Genomic DNA, 18,413 nt, shown 5'->3' with positions numbered 1-18,413 from the left:
AATTATATCCTCAATATGACCACCAAAGGCCGCGCGGCAACGAGCAATGCGTTCACTGAAGTTCTCGATGACGCGTTCACAAACATCTGGTGGTTCAAATGGCTCTGAGCACTATGTGACTTAACTGCTGTGGTCATCAGTCCCCTAGAACTCAGAACTACTTAAACCTAACTAACCTAAGGACATCACACACATCCATGCCTGAGGCAGGATTCGAACCTGCGACCGTAGCAGTCGCACGGTTCCTGACTGCGCGCCTAGAACCGCGAGACCACCGCGGCCGGCCATCTGGTGGGATGCCGTTAATAACCCTTTCAATTTGGTCCTTCAACTGGTGTATTGTTTGTGGTTTGTTCACGTACTCTTTTGATTTCACAAATCGCCAAAAAAATAGGTCACAAGGCGTACAATCGCTTGATATGGCACGCCAATCCCGGTTGTCACACAAGGAGATAATAGTGTGAGGAAACTTTCCATTCAACAGAGTAACTGCTTCACGCGATGTGTGACATAGGAGGGAAAAACTAATCACAAAGCCTATTTGCGTAACGATCGCCGTTCACAGTGACGGCACTCCTCAAAAAAGTACGGGCCGATCACTCCTGCCCAGAACCCATACTATACAGTCTGCGTTGTGGATGCATCTCACCTTCCACAGTCACCTGCGGGTTTTCGTTACCCCAGATTCCACGGCTCTGCTTACTGACGTACCAACTGTGGTGGCTGTGCGGCTCATCTGAGAAAATTATTCTTCCTGTGAAGTTCTCGTTCTCCGCTTGTCGAGCCAAGACACACTGAGCAAATCGATGTCTCTTTCCACGATCTGCAGGTTTCAACGGTCATTAGTCTCCTAGAACTTAGAGCTACTTAAACCTAACCAACCTAAGGACATCACACACATCCATGGCCGAGGCAGGATTCGAACCTGCGACCGTAGCAGTCGCACGGTTCCGGACTGCGCGCCTAGAACCGCGAGACCACCGCGGCCGGCCAACTCTTGTGAAATTTGTATCTCGTACCCTTGCATTTCCAGAGCTTTTGAAAGGATTTTATGCAGTGAACTTGGTGATACATTCAATTGCTAAGCTCGTCGGCAAACCTATTTTCTCGGGCTTAACAGTCTCATTATCACGCACGACAGCAATGTTTTCTTATGTTCAAGCTGAACGCGGCCGTCCTGTTTTCTTAACATTTGAAACAGAACCGTTACGGTCGCAGGTTCGAATCCTTCCTCGAGCATGGATGTGTGTGACGTCCTTAGGTTAGTTAGGTTTAAGTAGTTTCAAGTTCTAGGGGACTGATGACCTCAGATGTTAAGATCCATAGTGCTCAGAGCCACTTGAACCATTTCAAACAGAACACGTGGTTTCAACTTTCGGATCAGTTTCCGAACTGATGTTTCAATTGGAGTAGCATTACGTCTGAGTGTCACACGCAATTCACGAACGGCTGCCGTGCGACTTTCACTGTTCTTGTAATAACTTTTTATAACTTGGAGACGTTGCTCAGTTGTCATCTGCTCCATGACGAAAATAAACATCAAACGACAGTGTTCACAACACAAAGGCTATCAAGTTACTAATGGGCAGGGTCGCGGATAACAAACACGAAAAAACCACGACTGCCAACCGTCATATGGCAAAATGGAGCGAATTTGAAATTCGTTCTTACATGCGGGACTATTTGCTTAGGAACAATCCTGTACAGAAAGGCACGGGGCCCCCGGCGGGCGGCACTTACCCCGTCTTGGCGAAGTTGGTCCACATGCGCGTCATGCGAGCGACGGTCCTGGCCTCCAGGCAGTCTGGCTCCAGCTGGACGTCGCGGCAGCAGTCGGCCGTGAACAGGTGTAGCACGTCGTCCCCGTGGCTCGCACCTGCCGACACAACACACCGCCAGCCGCCGTCAGCCCTGCAACCTCCGTCTGCCTCTGGTCTGCATCCAGCTCTGTGTCTCCTTTATGGAATACTGCATTGGCACTTGGAGGCACAGAGTCTTAATATTGCGAAATCATAATGATTTTGTACAATGATGCGCCTAAGAAACTGGTATAGCCATGCCTATTCAAATACAGACGGGCAGAATACGGCACTGCGGTCGGCAACGCCTATACATGGTGTTACAAAAAGGAGCGGCCAAACTTTCAGGAAACATTCCTCACACACAAAGAAAGAAAATATGTTATGTGGACATGTGTCCAGAAACGCTTACTTTCCATGTTAGAGCTCATTTTATTACTTCTCTTCAAATCACATTAATCATGGAATGGAAACACACAGCAATAGAACGTACCACCGTGACTTCAAACACTTTGTTACAGGAAATGTTCAAAATGTCCTCCGTTAGCGAGGATACATGCATCCACCCTCCGTCGCATGGAATCCCTGATGCGCTGATGCAGCCCTGGAGAATGGCGTATTGTATCACAGCCGTCCACAATACGAGCACGAAGAGTCTCTACATTTGGTACCGGGCTTGCGTAGACAAGAGCTTTCAAATGCCCCCATAAATGAAAGTCAAGAGGGTTGATTTCAGGATAGAGCGTGGAGGCCACGGAATTGGTCCGCCTCTACCAATCCATCGGTCACCGAATCTGTTGTTGAGAAGCGTACGAACACTTCGACTGAAATGTGCAGGAGCTCCATCGTGCATGAACCACATGTTGTGCCGTACTTGTAAAGGCACATGTTCTAGCAGCACAGGTAGAGTATCCCGTATGAAATCATGATATCGTGCTCCATTGAGCGTAGGTGGAAGGACATGGGGCCCAATCAAGACATCACCAACAATGCCTGCCCAAAAGTTCACAGAAAACCTGTGTTGATGACGTGATTGCACAATTGCGTGCGGATTCTCGTCAGCCCACACATGTTAATTGTGAAAGCCTCATCCGTAAAGAGAACATTTGCACTGAATTGAGGATTGACACATTGTTGGATGAACAATTCGCAGAAGTGTACCCGTGGAGGCCCATCAGCTGCTGATAGTGCCTGTACACGCTGTACACGGTACGGAAACAGCTGGTTCTCCCGTAGCACTCTCCACACAGTGACGTGGTCAACGTTACCTTGTACAGCAGCAACTTCCCTGACGCTGACATTAGGGTTATCGTCAACTGCACGAAGAATTGCCTCGTCCATTGCAGGTGTCCTGGTCGTTCTAGGTTTTCCCCAGTCGCGAGTCATAGGCTGGAATGTTCCGTGCTCCCTAAGACGCCGATCAATTGCTTCGAACGTCTTCCTGTCGGGACACCTTCGTTCTGGAAATCTGTCTCGATACAAACGTACTTCACCACGGCTATTGCCTCGTGCTAATCCATACATCAAATGGGCATCTACCAACTCCGCATTTGTAAACATTGCACTGACTGCAAAACCACGTTTGTGATGAACACTAACCTGTTGATGCTACGTACTGATGTGCTTGATGCTAGTACTGTAGAGCAATGAGTCGCATGTCAACACAAGCACCGAAGTCAACATTACCTTCCTTCAATTGAGCCAACTGGCGGTGAATCGAGGAAGTACAGTACATACATACTGACGAAACTAAAATGAGCTCTAACATGGAAATTAAGCGTTTCCGGACACATGTCCACATAACATCTTTTCTTTACTTGTGTGTGAGGAATGTTTCCTGGAAGTTTGGCCGTACCTTTTTGTAACACCCTGTATAAGGCAACAAGTGTCTGGAGTAGTTGTTAGATGGATTACTGACGAAACAATGGCAGATTATCAAGATTTAATTGAGTTTCAACGTGGTGTTCTGGTCGGCGCAGAAGCGATGGGACACAGCATCTCCAAGGTAGCGATAAAGTGGTGTTTTTGCCGAACGACCATTTCATGAGTGTACCGTGAATATCAGGAATCCGTTATAACATCAAATCTCCGACATCGTTGCGGCCTGCTAGAACGGGAGCAATGACGACTGAAGAGATATGTTCAACGTGACAGAAGTGCAACCCTTCCGTAGATTTCAATGCTGGGCCACCAACAAGTCTCAGAGTGTGAACCATTGAAGAATCATCGATGCGGGCTTTCAGAGCCGAAGGCTCCCTCGAATACTCTTTTATGACTGCACGACACAAAGTTTTACGCCTCGCCTGGGCCCGTGAACACCGGCATTTGACTGTTGATGACTGGAAACATGTTGTCTGGTCGGACGAGTCTCGTTTCAAATTGTATCAAGCGGATGGACGTGTACGGGTATGGAGACAAATTATTGAATCCATGCACCCTGCATGTCAGCAGGGGACTATTCAAGCTGGTAGAGGCTCTGTAATGGTGTGGGGCATGTGCAGGTGGAGTGATATGAGACCCCTGATACATCTAGATAGGACTCTGAACACGTACTTCCTGTGTGGTCGCCTGCATCCATTCGTGTCCATTGTGCATTCCGACGGACTTTGGCAGTTCTAAGAGGACAATGCGACACCCCACACGTCCAGAATGCGACAGAGTGGTTCGAGAAACACTCTTCTGACTTAAAACACTTCCGCTGGCTACCAGACGCACCAGAAATGAAGATTATTGAGCATATCTGGTATGCCTTGCTACGTCATGTTCAGAATAGATCTCCACCCCCTCGTACTCTTAGCTATTTGCGGACAGCCCTGCGGGATTAGTGGTGTCAATTCCCTCCAACACTACTTCAGACACTAGGGTACACGAGTGAGCCTTCGGCTCCAAAAGCCCGTATCTATGATGTTTCGTTGAAGTCATAATGTGGCACTTCCGCGTGCTCGCGGTGGCCCTGTACGATATTAGACAGGTGTACTAGTTTCTTTGGCTCTTCAGTATGATTCTCAAAGTCAACTAGATTATTCTTATAATTTTATAGACGTATTCTATAGTGTAAGAGGTGGTAGCACTTACCAAGGAACAAGTTTGAAATGCCTGATTCTTCTTTCATTTCAGAAAATTTACTACCAGTGCTCAAAGATATATACTAAGATGGTATCTGTTCTTTCGTACATCTTAGTATATATATAGTTAAGGCTCACCGGCCACTTGACTATCTTCTTCTTCTGTGCGAATGCAAAAACAGTGCCCGAACTCTTACGGGAATCGGCAACGCGCGGCGAGTAACGAGTGTAATGGGCGGGGACACTACGAATGTAGTGCGGGACAATACGTTGAGAATGTGGGTTTCGTGGGAGGCGTGCCAGAGATAAATCGCTGCAGTCGCACTGTCTTCTGTGTGCTCGGTGGCTCAGATGGAAAGGGGCGCCGTGGTCCCGTGGTTAAAGTGAGCAGCTGCGGAACGAGAGGTCCTTGGTTCAAGTCTTCCCTCGAGTGAAAAGTTTACTTTCTTTATGCCGGCACGGTAGCTCAGCGTGTTCCGTGAGAGGGTTAGTTGCCCTCTGTGATAAAAAACTGAGTTAATCGGTCAACAACGAACTTAAAGGGATGTCTTACGACGTCCGCCCCGAGCAGATGCAACGAACGAAAGCGAACAAAACGAGATTAAAAAAAAGAGAGAAAAAAGATTGATAGAGCGTCAGCTACGTAAGCAGGAGATCCCGGGTTCGAGTCCTGGTCGGGGCACACGTTTTCATCTGTCCACGTTGACGTATGTCAACGCCTGTAAGCAGCTAAGTGTGTTCATTTCATTGTAATTTCAAATGATATATGCCTGTAGCCTCAAGTGTACTTTTCAGGGAAACAATAGGTGACTGAATGCCTGTGAGTGTACCTACACGTCGGGTTGTCTCACCTGTGTGGGCGTCAGCGCCGAAGCGTTTCTTGAACATGTTGAGTCGGCCGTCGACGGCGAAGTGGTACAGGTAGAGGGGGGCGGCGTCTGGGAGGCGGGCGTGGAGGCGGCCCGCCAGCACCGACGGGTACAAGAACAGCATGTCGCCCCGCACCTGCAAACCCATACGCAGCGAATTTATTTACTATTTTGTTTTATCTTACACATGAACACTGAGGTGACAAAAGTCATGGGATAGCGATATGCACATATACAGATGGCGGTAGTATCGCGTAAACAAGGTGTAGAAAGACAGTTCTTTGGCGGAGCTGTCATTTGTACTCAGGTGATTCATGCGAAAAGATTCCCGAAATGATTGTGGCCGCACCACAGCAAGTAAGTGACTTTGAACACCGAATGGTCGTTGGAACAGGGTGCATGGGGCGATACCAAATTTCAGGCATTACCTGTCACCACGTACAATGCAGTGGCCGACGGCCTTCACTTAACGACCGAGAGCAGCGGCGTTTCATTAGAGTTGTCAGTGCTAACAGACAAGCAACACTGTGTAAAATAATCGCAGAAATCAATCTGGAGCGTACGACGTATCTGTTAGGACAGTCGTTAATGGGCTGTGGCAACAGACGACCGACGCGAATGCATTTGCTAACAGCATGACATCGTATGCAGCGCCTCTCCTGGGCTTGTGACCATATGTGTTGGATGCTAGACGACTGGGAAACGGTGGCCTGATCAGATGACTCCCGATTTGAGATGGTAATAGCTAATAGTAGGATTCGAGTGTGGCGCCGATCATAGACGGCCATGAACCCAAGTTGTTAACAACGCACTGTGCAAGCTGGTGGTGGCTTCATAATAGTGTGGGCTGTCTCTACATGGAATGGACAGCGTCATCTGGTCAAACTGATCATAGATTGGACATAGTTATGGTCACCTGTTTGGCGACCATTTGCAGCCATTAATGGACTTCATGTCCCCTGAACCACAATTTTTTGCGATTTGTTTGAAGAATATTCTCGGCAGTTCGTACAAATGATTTGGCTGACCATACGAGGGTCGTTTGAAAAGTCCGTGCAAAAATGAAAACTACTTACGTGTTTGGGGTAAACCTTTTTGTTTTCGAAATAGTCTCACACTTCTTCCAACGCTGTCACAATTTGTTGATCCCTTCCGAATAAAAGGAATTGCCCAAGTCTGCAAAATAGCTATTAGTTGCTGCAATCACCTCCTCATTTGAATAAAATCTTTGTCCTGCCAGCTATTTCTTCAAATTGGGGGACAAATAGTAGTCCGGGGGAAACAGGTCTGGAGAATAGGGGGGATGTGAAACGAGCTGGAAAACTATTTCCATTAATTTTACGACCACAACTACTGAGGTGTGTACTGGTACATCGTAGTGATGGAAAAGGAATTTTTTGCGGTCCAATCGCCGGCGTTTTTCTCGCAGCTCGGTTTTCAAACGGTCCAATAACGATGAATAATTACCCTTTTGCAGATAGTCCATGATGATTATCCCTTGCGAATCCCAAAAGACAGTCGCCATAACCTTTCCGGCCGAAGGAATGGTCTTCGTCTTTTTTTTGCTGCAGATTCTCCCTTGGTAACCCATTGTTTAGATTGTTGTTTGGTCTCAGAAGTATTGTGATCTATCCATGTTTCATCCACGCTTAAAGTCCTGCGGATTCTTCCTGAATAGCTGCAGACCATCCTTGCAACACTTCACACGATTCCGTTTTTTGTCAAGCGTGAGCAATCGTGGAACCCATCTTATGGATAGCTTTCTCATGTCCAAATGTTTATGAAAATTATTATGTACCCGTTCATTCGTGATGCCCACAGCACTAGCAATCTCACGAACCTTAACTCTTCTGTCATCCATCACCATATCACGGATTTTGTCAAAGATTTCTGGAGTCGTAACCTCCACTGGGCGTCCAGAACGTTCAGCATCACTTGTACCCATATGGCCACTCCGAAAATTTTGAAACCACTTATAAACTATTGTAATCGAAAGTGCTAAGTCGCCGTAATGTTTATCAAGCTTCTCTTTAGTCTCCCGAGGCGTTTTGCCTTTCATAAAGTAATGTTTAATCACCACATGAAATTCGTTTTCGTCCTTTTTTGACAATCACTCGACTTCCTCTATTCACACGAATGCCAAACACAAAGAAATAGACCAATATGGCTGAAACTTGGTTTGCGTTCTTTCCAAAGATGCTGCTACAGGGTGTTTCAAAAATGACCGGTATATTTGAAACGGCAATACAAACTAAACAAGCAGCGATAGAAATACACCGTTTGTTGCAATATGCTTGGGACAACAGTACATTTTCAGGCGGACAAACTTTCGAAATTACAGTAGTTACAATTGTCAACAACAGATGGCGCTGTGGTCTGGGAAACTCTATAGTATGATATTTTCCACATATACACCATGCGTAGCAATAATATGGCGTAGTCTCTGAATGAAATTACCCGAAACCTTTGACAGCGTGTCTGGCGGAATGGCTTCACATGCAGATGAAATGTACTGCTACAGCTGTTCAGTTGTTTCTGGATTCTGGCGGTACACCTGGTCTTTCAAGTGTCCCCACGGAAAGAAGTAACAGGGGTTCATGTCTGGCGAATAGGGAGGCCAATCCACGCCGCCTCCTGTATATTTCGGATAGCCCAAAGCAATCACACGATCATCGAAATATTCATTCAGGAAATTAAAGACGTCGGCCGTGCGATGTGGCCGGGCGCCATCTTGCATAAACCACGAGGTGTTCGCAGTGTCGTCTAAGGCAGTTTGTACCGCCACAAATTCAGGAAGAATGTCCAGATAGCGTGGTGCATTAATCGTTTCGGATCTGAAAAATGGGCCATTGATTCCTTTGGAAGAAATGGCGGCCCAGACCAGTACTTTTTGAGGATGCAGGGACAATGGGACTGCAACATGGGGCTTTTCGGTTCCCCATATGCGCCAGTTCTGCTTATTGACGAAGCCGTCCAGGTAAAAATAAGGTTAGTCAGTAAACCAAATGCTGCCCACATGCATATCGCCGTCATCAATCCTGTGCACTATATCGTTAGCGAATGTCTCTCGTGCAGCAATGGTAGCGGCTCTGAGGGGTTGCCACATTTCAATTTTGTATGGATAGAGGTGTGAACTCTGGCGCATGAGACGATACGTGGACGTTGGCGTCATTTGGACCGCAGCTGCAACACGGCGAACGGAAACCCGAGGCTGCTGTTGGATCATCTGCTGCACTAGCTGTGCGTTGCCCTCTGTGGTCGCCCTACCTTTCCAGCACGTTCATCCATCACATTCCCAGTCTGTTGAAATTTTTCAAACAGATCCTTTATTGTATCGCTTTTCGGTCCTTTGGTTACATTAAACCTCCGTTGAAAACTTCGTCTTGTTGCAACAACACTGTGTTCTAGGCGGTGGAATTCCAACACCAGAAAAATCCTCTATTCTAAGGAATAAACCATGTTGTCCACAGCACACTTGCACATTGTGAACAGCCCACGCTTACAGCAGAAAGACGACGTACAGAATGGCGCACCCACAGACTGCGTTGTCTTCTATATCTTTTACATCAGTTGCAGCGCCATCTGTTGTTGAAAATTGTAACTACTGTAATTTCGAAAGTTTGTCCGCCTGAAAATGTACTGTTGTCCCAAGCATTTTGCAACAAACGGTGTATTTCTATCGCTGCTCGTTTAGTTTTTATTGCCATTTGAAATATACCGGTCATTTTTGAAACACCCTGTAACTAAACATCTCTCGGAATTTGCACAGACTTTTCAAACGCCCCTCCTGTTACCCAACTGAATTGACATCCAACATGTATGAGACATAATCGACAGGTCAGCTTGTGCACAAAATCCTGCCCCGGCAACACTTTCGTAGTTATGTAGAGCTTGACTCAATACATCTGCAGGGGACTTTCAACGACTTGTTGAGTCCACACCATGTCGAGTTGCTGCACTGCGCCGGGCAAAAGGGAGTCCGATATTAGGAAGTACACCATGACTTCTGTCACTTCGGTGTAGTTCTGTAGGCCTCCATTGAGGATGACGATGATGTTTGGCTTGTAGGGCGCTCAACTGCGCGGTTATCAGCGCCCACACAAATTCCCAATCATTGCTAAGTCCAATCTCGCGGCTTTCACGAATGATGATGAAATTAAGATGACAACACAAATACTCAGTCATGTCGAGGCAGGTGAAAATCCCTGCCCCGCCGGGAGTCGAACCCTGGACCCCGTGCTCCGGAAGCGAGACCGCGACCGCGAGACCACGAGCTGTGGGCCCCAATTGAGGAGCCGATCTCCATGGTGCTGTTATGAGTCAGTACAAGAAATTAACATCATAGAAGCTAATAACAGATAAAATAAAATTGATACGAATCCTATGCAGACTATAAGGTGCGGAGTACACAATACCAGCATTACCAGCAATATAACAGTGAAAGTAGCTTAATTTTTCCGAGGAGCTCCCAGAGATAGGAAGAGTGAGCCGAGAGAAAATTCATCTGTTTACACTGAAATATGCGCTAAATACTGCTAAATCTTTTTAAAGAAATATGCTTATTGAAAATTGATGCCGCAGAATACTGCACATCTTGCTGAACAGGAGACTGCCTATTATTAACCGAGTAAATGCTGTTAATTCTTGGGAATAAGCACATATTGTTAAAATATACGTTCCTAGGCCGATGTCAGAATTCCCAAACTCTTGAACAGGAGTCTAGAGGAGGTTCGCGAACTTACACCACATATTGCTCGAACTGCCCATTTCTCAGTCAGAAGTTACTGCAGAATATAGCGCCGTACGTCGTGAGCAAATTAAAATAGGCAAAGAAGATTAATTTTCGTGTTTGACTATCACTTATTGCAGCTTCTGTTCTAATGGTAAATATAGCAGCATTCCGTTTTTGGACATGATTCTAAACATGGGTTTTCCATGACAGAGCTTTCCATCAATCTGAACACCGGGGAAGTCTGGTTATTCAGACTAACTAATCGTATGCCCATTCTGTGTAATTAAAATGTCAGTTTTCGTTGAACTATGTGTTACAAACAGTAAAAACTGAGTCTTACTGTGATTACTGCGTTTTAACATCAATTTATTTTCTACAAGTTATGAACTTATGCCTTTAAATATATCATTTGATACTCTGCGTATCTTGCACTCAACATCTTTCAGTACTAAGCTACTGTCATCAGCAAACTGAAATATTTTAGAATCACCTGTTATAACAGAATGCGTGTCATTTGTCCATAAAAAAAAAACCAGCATTGATCCCAGTACCATTCAACATACATAGCGAAAAACGCTCTCTCCCATAGTACCTGCAATTTCTGTGAGATTATCGGCTTATACAGTTATCATTTACTATTAAAGTGTAATAAAAATATTGAAGACAATAGTATGTATCCAATAATTCTGATCGTCTACATATTTTCAGAATCATTGCGTTACTGCTACGTGGCTGTGATATCTGAAATAACTGAGTTCACTTCAGCAAATATTTTCAGTGCAATGGTACATTCCACTCTCATCTTTCGCTCTCTGTTACCTTTCTTGGCACATTGTTACAATCACACACAATGTCAGTGTTTCCAAATTGCTTTACAAAACGAATTAATTTCTCTATAAAACTTTTAAAGAAATGCTGCCTACCACAAATCTGCTTTCTTAACTCAGATTAGTGTACAAATTTTCATTGCGTAGCGAAAAGTTTAAAAAAAAGTTCATAAAATGACTAATGCTACAGAACTCAACAAAGTAATCTTTATTCAGTGAGTGTAATGAGTTAAGGTTATTACAGTTACTGATTCTGTTTTTCGCATTCTGCACGTTATTCATGAACTTCACTGAGAAGGGCGTCGATTCTTGATTGCCTAACTCACCGATATTCTTTTTGTTTATTTTGAAAGGAAATTATACTGATGGAGAATTTTGAAAACTAAAAAAGTGGCACAAATAATGATTGTGTACTGAAGGCAGAGGTTGGAGCTCAAGAACTAGAAGAGATTGCTCCAGTAATCTCCAAAAGTTGGAATCCAACAACGCTAATCAGCGAAGGAGAAGTGAGACAGCTGTTAACTGTAGGTGCCAGTGCAACGTGCCACAGGAACAGTTCGTGTGAGACCGAAAACTGACCAAAATTGTTCTTGAAATTGTATTGGTATGGGAAAGTTGTATTCCTTCATTTATGCGCACTGTTTCATCTGGTTCACGTTATGTGGAACAATTTTAATGAATTGTAAGTGATGCAACCTTAGAAATGTTTAACATGGTGTAAAATATCCATACAATTGTGTTGAATGTTGTCTGAATACAACCAGTCAATTTCATTATCTTTTACATTTCTAATTTCCTTAATGGATGTAACTGTGCATTGGCCTCATTATTTTCTGTCTTGTTAATTAGGTACGTGTACATTCATAGAGCAAGCTGTACCGCGTCGGATATTTGCTATCTCATACGGCAGAATAAGGCATTCACTTCTGGGTATAGAAGATGCAGAGTTAAAATTGCTATTTGTGGAAACGTATTGGTAAATACAAAATTAAGTGGAAATCTTATGTCGGAGGGAGGTAGGTAGGGTCCAACTATATCTACAATAAAAAGTACACTCCCTCCGTCTTCAGGCCACGAGTGGCCTACCGGGACCATCCGACTGCCGTGTCATCCTCAGTAGAGGATGCGGATAGGAGGGGCGTGGGGTCAGCACACCGCTCTCCCGGTCGTAAGATGGTATTTTTGACCGAAGCCGCTACTATTCGGTCGAGTAGCTCCTCAATTGGCATCACGAGGCTGAGTGCACCCCGAAAAACGGCAACAGCGCATGGCGGCCTGGATGGTCACCCATCCAAGCACCGACCGCGCCCGACAGCGATTAACAACAAAAAGTACTAAAGTTACTGCTGTTTTTATGATTCAGGTCTTCACGATCTTAGTTCAAAAATTTACTGAACGTAGTGGCGCGCTGTTATGTTGGTCCGTCAAATGAAAAGTGCATGATACACATACAAGCAGAGAATACTATTTTCTGTAAGCCAGTTTCCTTGCGACCACACAGATACCAGGTGGTTATCATTAAAACACAGCTGCTCACGGAGGTCCAGACTGGGGTCTAATTACCTTACGGCAGCGAAACATGGCAGATACACTAATGCGTTACTGCAGAACCGCTTTACGCTGTAAGAACGTTAGTTTTAATTTTGGCCACCAGGAGCAAATCTGGCGCCGTACACCGTTTGCACAACGGTATGACATCCACGCTCTCATTTGACAAGTCATAACGTGAGTCGGAAGAATGGCTATCGAGAACAGAGAGGATGTGCTGTTAGCGGAACTGCTTTTTGTGAACGGCAGCAATTACAGTGCTGCACTGAGAGAGTACCATCTTATGGGGCTGAAAAGAGGCCCTATGTTATTAAACAGTTTAAAAGCAATGAAATTCGAAAACAAGAGTGAGCTTGTTGCGGCACTTGGAAGAGGAAGGCATCCTATCCCAGTGAAAATTATCTCAATTTTTGGGTCTATGGAATGAAAACTGAATCTAATTTCTAATGATAGACATACTACGTTATGCAGATGATATAGTCACGGAGACAAAAGAAGATCTAGAGGAAGCCCTCAGAACAATGGAAAAAATTCTATGCAATAAGTATGGAATGAGAATAAACAAGAAAAAGACTAAAGAGATGGTATGCAGTACAGGAGCAGAATATGAACATCTGAGAGGAGCTGGAAGTGATAGAGGGATTTACTTACCTGGGAAGCAAAATCACAAGAGATGGTAGAAGCCGGAAAGAAATTGCGATCAGAATACAGAAGGCCAAAATTGCATTTAATCCGAGAAGTAACTTGCTCACCAACAACATCAGTCTCAAAATAAGGAAACGAATCATGAAAGGTTTCATTTGGAGTGTGGCCCTATACGGATGTGAAACTTGGACAATTGGAAGAGAAGAGAGAAGACGGCAAGAGGCCCTGGAGATGTGGTGCTATAGAAGGATGATGCAGATCAGCTGGAGAGACAAAGTAACAAACGAAGAGGGCTTAGAAGAGTACAGAAAACCAGATCTCTGTAGAGGCACATCCAAAAAAGAAGAGACATACTTGTAGGACACATCCTACGGCACAACAACATCATTGGAACAATAGCAGAAAGATGTGTCGGAGTCTTTCGCGACGGCATACATGAATAAAACGTTCTCAGTTTTCCAGCCGCGTCAATTCGAATAAAATCCTGTGTGAAGTCAGTGAACTCCTGACGACGATGGCGGGGATGGCCATCGAAAGCTCGAGGATTTTTTTCGAATTGACGCGACTGGAAAACCGAGAACGTTTTATTCAATAGCAGAAGGAGCTATTGAGGGAAGGAATCGGCGGGGGCGAACAAGGACATCATACATGCAACTGCTCATGAACGGCGTTGGATGTAACACGTGAAATGAAGAAGAAGGCAGACAGAAGAGAGGAATGGCGCTCTGCGGCAAACCAACCCCAGGGTTGAACACTAAAGGAAGAAGAATCTCTGGTCTAACGAGGTAGCTGTTGCTGTAACTGGCCATGCACCCCGTGCCCCGTGGAGTGGTAGTGCTCGTGCAGTGACGCGATTATCCATCCCATGAGCAACAGTCTATTTCGCGAGCTACACTCCTGGAAATGGAAAAAAGAACACATTGACACCGGTGTGTCAGACCCACCACACTTGCTCCGGACACTGCGAGAGGGCTGTACAAGCAATGATCACACGCACGGCACAGCGGACACACCAGGAACAGCGGTGTTGGCCGTCGAATGGCGCTAGCTGCGCACCATTTGTGCACCGCCGCCGTCAGTGTCAGCCAGTTTGCCGTGGCATACGGAGCTCCATCGCAGTCTTTAACACTGGTAGCATGCCGCGACAGCGTGGACGTGAACCGTATGTGCAGTTGACGGACTTTGAGCGAGGGCGTATAGTGGGCATGCGGGAGGCCGGGTGGACGTACCGCCGAATTGCTCAACACGTGGGGCGTGAGGTCTCCACAGTACATCGATGTTGTCGCCAGTGGTCGGCGGAAGGTGCACGTGCCCGTCGACCTGGGACCGGACCGCAGCGACGCACGGATGCACGCCAAGACCGTAGGATCCTACGCAGTGCCGTAGGGGACCGCACCGCCACTTCCCAGAAAACTAGGGACACTGTTGCTCCTGGGGTATCGGCGAGGACTATTCGCAACCGTCTCCATGAAGCTGGGCTACGGTCCCGCACACCGTTAGGCCGTCTTCCGCTCACGCCCCAACATCGTGCAGCCCGCCTCCAGTGGTGTCGCGACAGGCGTGAATGGAGGGACGAATGGAGACGTGTCGTCTTCAGCGATGAGAGTCGCTTCTGCCTTGGTGCCAATGATGGTCGTATGCGTGTTTGGCGCCGTGCAGGTGAGCGCCACAATCCGGACTGCATACGACCGAGGCACACGGGGCCAACACCCGGCATCATGGTGTTGGGAGCGATCTCCTACACTGGCCGTACACCTCTGGTGATCGTCGAGGGGACACTGAATAGTGCACGGTACATCCAAACTGACATCGAACCCATCGTTCTACCATTCCTAGACCGGCAAGGGAACTTGTTCCAACAGGACAATGCACGTCCGCATGTATCCCGTGCCACCGAACGTGCTCTAGAAGGTGTAAGTCAACTACCCTGGCCAGCAAGATCTCCGGATCTGTCCCCCGTTGAGCATGTTTGGGACTGGATGAAGCGTCGTCTCACGCGGTCTGCACGTCCAGCACGAACGCTGGTCCAACTGAGGCGCCAGGTGGAAATGGCATGGCAAGCCGTTCCACAGGACTGCATCCAGCATCTCTACGATCGTCTCCATGGGAGAATAGCAGCCTGGATTGCTGCGAAAGGTGGATATACACTGTACTAGTGCCGACATTGTGCATGCTTTGTTGCCTGTGTCTATGTGCCTGTGGTTCTGTCAGTGTGATCATGTGATGTATCTGACCCCAGGAATGTGTCAATAAAGTTTCCTCTTCCTGGGACAATGAATTCACAGTGTTCTTATTTCAATTTCTAGGAGTGTATTTTACACTCATACCCGTACAAGAGCCAGACGGTGCAGCAACTGAAACCTCAATTATTTGTAGCAACGACCTGAATTTGCTATTTTGTTTCTGGCACGGATCGAAGTGGCCGGGCAATATTTTATATAGTGATAAGGAATATTTTACACTGCATGGGGCAGTGAATACACGGAACTGCCGAATTTTGGAAATTGTTAAACTCCATATTGTGCACGAAGAGCCACTGAATTCGCCTTATGTGACTGTGTGGTGTAGATCACGGAACTTCACTATCAGTCCGTTGTTTGAAGAGAATACCGGAAGACGGCCTGTCCGGTGTACCGTCACATCTGCACGTTTTTGGAGACCTCATCCTACAACCTGTGATTCCTTCCCTGGAAGAGCGCAATTGTGTGCAAACCACTGTTCTCATGTAAAATCGAGCAGAAACTCTTGTCGCTCGCCCAGTCAAAGATGTGCTTCATGCAACATACACTACTGGCTATTAAAATTGCTACACCAAGAAGAAATGGAGATGATAAACGGATATTCATTGGACAAATACATTATACTAGAACTGACATGTGATGACATTTTCACGCAATTTCGGTGCATAGATCCTGAGAAATCAGTACCCTGAACAACCACCTCTGGCCGTAATAACGGCCTTGATACGCCTGGGCATTGAGTCAAACAGGGCTTGGATGGCATGTACAGGTACAGATGCCACAGTTCATCAAAAGTAGTGACTGGCCAGTTGCTCGGCCACCAATGACCAGACGTTTTCAATTGGTGAGAGATCTGGAGAATGTGCTGGCCAGGGCAGCAGTCCAATATTTTCTGTATCCAGAAAGGCCCGTACAGGACCTGCAACATGCGGTCGTGCATTATCCTGCTGAAATGTAGGGTTTCGCAGGGATCGAACGAAGGGTAGAGCCACGGGTCGTAACACATCTGAAATGTAACGTCCACTGTTCAAAGTGTCGTCAATGCGAACAAGAGGTTCAAAATGATTCAGATGGCTCTGAGCACTATGGGACCTAACATCTGTGGTCATCAGTCCCCTAGAACTACTTAAACCTAACTAACCTAAAGGACATCACACACATCCATGTCCGAGGCAGGAGTCGAACCTGCTACCGTAGCGGTCTCGCGGTTCCAGACTGAAGCGCCTAGAACCGCACGGCCACATCGGCCGGCGAATAAGAGGTGACCGAGACGTGTAACCAATGGCACCGCATACCATCACGCCAGGTGATACGCCAATATGGCGATGACGAATACACGCTTCCAATGTGCGTTCACCGCGATGTCGCCAAACACGGATGCGACCATCACGATGCTGTAAAGAGAACCTGGATTCATCCGAAAAAACGACGTTTTGCCATTCGTGCACCCAGGTTCGTTGTTAAGTACACCATCTCGGGCGCTCCTGTCTGTGATGCAGCGTCAATGGTAAGCGCAGCCATGGTCTCCGAGCTGATAGTCCATGCTGCTGCAAACGTCGTCGAACTGTTCGTGCAGATGGTGGTTGTTGTCTCGCAAACGTCCCCATCTTTTGACTCAGGGATCGAGACGTGGCTGCACGATCCGTTACAGTCATGCGGATAAGCTGCCTGCCATCTCGACTGCTAGGGATACGAGGCCGTTGGGATCCATCACGGCGTTCCGTATTACCCTCCTGAACCCACCGATTCCATATTCTGCCAACAGTCATTGCATCTCGACCAACGCGAACAGCAATGTCTCCATACGATAAACCGCAATCGCAATAGGCTACAAGTCGACCTTTATCAAAGTCGGAAACGTGGCGGTACGTATTTCGTCTCCTTACACGAGGCATCACAACAACGTTTCACCAGTCAACGCCGGTTAACTGCTGTTTGTGTATGAGAAATCGGTTGGAAACTTTCCTCATGTCAGCACGTTATAGGTGTCGCCACCGGCGCCAACCTTGTGCGAATGCTCTGAAAAGATAATCATTTGCATATCACAGCATCTTCTTCCTCTCGGTTAAATTTCGCGTCTGTCGCACGTCATTTTCGTGGTGTAGCAATTTATAATGGCCAATAGTGTATACTTTTCAACATAATCTCCGTTCAATGCGACGGCCTTACGCCATCTTACTGGCAGCACCTGTATGCCCGCGTCGTCGACGTCGGAGCGAACGCCTTGCTGCATCAGTAACCTCCCCATCATCCACATACTGTTTCCCGCACAGTAAATCCTTAATTGGGCCCAACAGATGAAAGGTCGTTATGGTATTGTGTTAGCTGCCGAGGAACCCGGCGGTCACACACCTTTGGGTACCCCAGCTGGTGTTCCAGTATGTCAGCACTGCCAATAGAGCAGCGAGGTGTTTGATTGTGATCCTTCGATCATCTCGAATGAGTGTCCGCACGTTCCAACTTTGCAGGAGTCGCAACTGTGAGCGACCAGCGGGCACGCGAGAGATCGGACAGGTTTGTGCGACCTCGGTACGATAATGACGTACACCTCGTCGCCTCTGGTTTCCCGCCAGGAGAATCTCAATGACATCTCTCTGCTTGGAACCGGCCGCAGTGACCGTGCGATTCCAGCCACTTCAGTCCGGAACCTGCGCTACTGATACGGTCACAGGTTCGAATCCTGCCTCA

The 18,413-nt window shown here is 46.7% G+C and overlaps 1 protein-coding gene across 2 annotated transcripts in view; it reads right to left on the bottom strand.

Annotated features, from left to right (window-relative positions):
- The window catches only part of LOC126272555 (juvenile hormone esterase-like), a 378,748-nt gene that overhangs the window by 23,245 nt on the left and 337,090 nt on the right, over positions 1-18,413 (bottom strand). For both annotated transcript variants that reach the window (XR_007549239.1, XM_049975474.1), the window contains exons 8-9: positions 5,716-5,869; positions 1,741-1,876 (exon numbers count right to left, since the gene is read on the bottom strand). Coding sequence is in view for 1 of the 2 variants with exons in the window: in XM_049975474.1 (XP_049831431.1) it covers positions 1,741-1,876; positions 5,716-5,869 (290 nt within the window). In the remaining variant the exon portion in view is untranslated. The remainder of the gene's footprint in view (positions 1-1,740; positions 1,877-5,715; positions 5,870-18,413) is intronic.

The sequence above is a fragment of the Schistocerca gregaria genome, chromosome 5 (genome assembly GCF_023897955.1).
Source record: "Schistocerca gregaria isolate iqSchGreg1 chromosome 5, iqSchGreg1.2, whole genome shotgun sequence".
NCBI lineage: Eukaryota > Metazoa > Arthropoda > Insecta > Orthoptera > Acrididae > Schistocerca > Schistocerca gregaria.
This window is presented reverse-complemented; position numbering and strand designations above follow the sequence as displayed.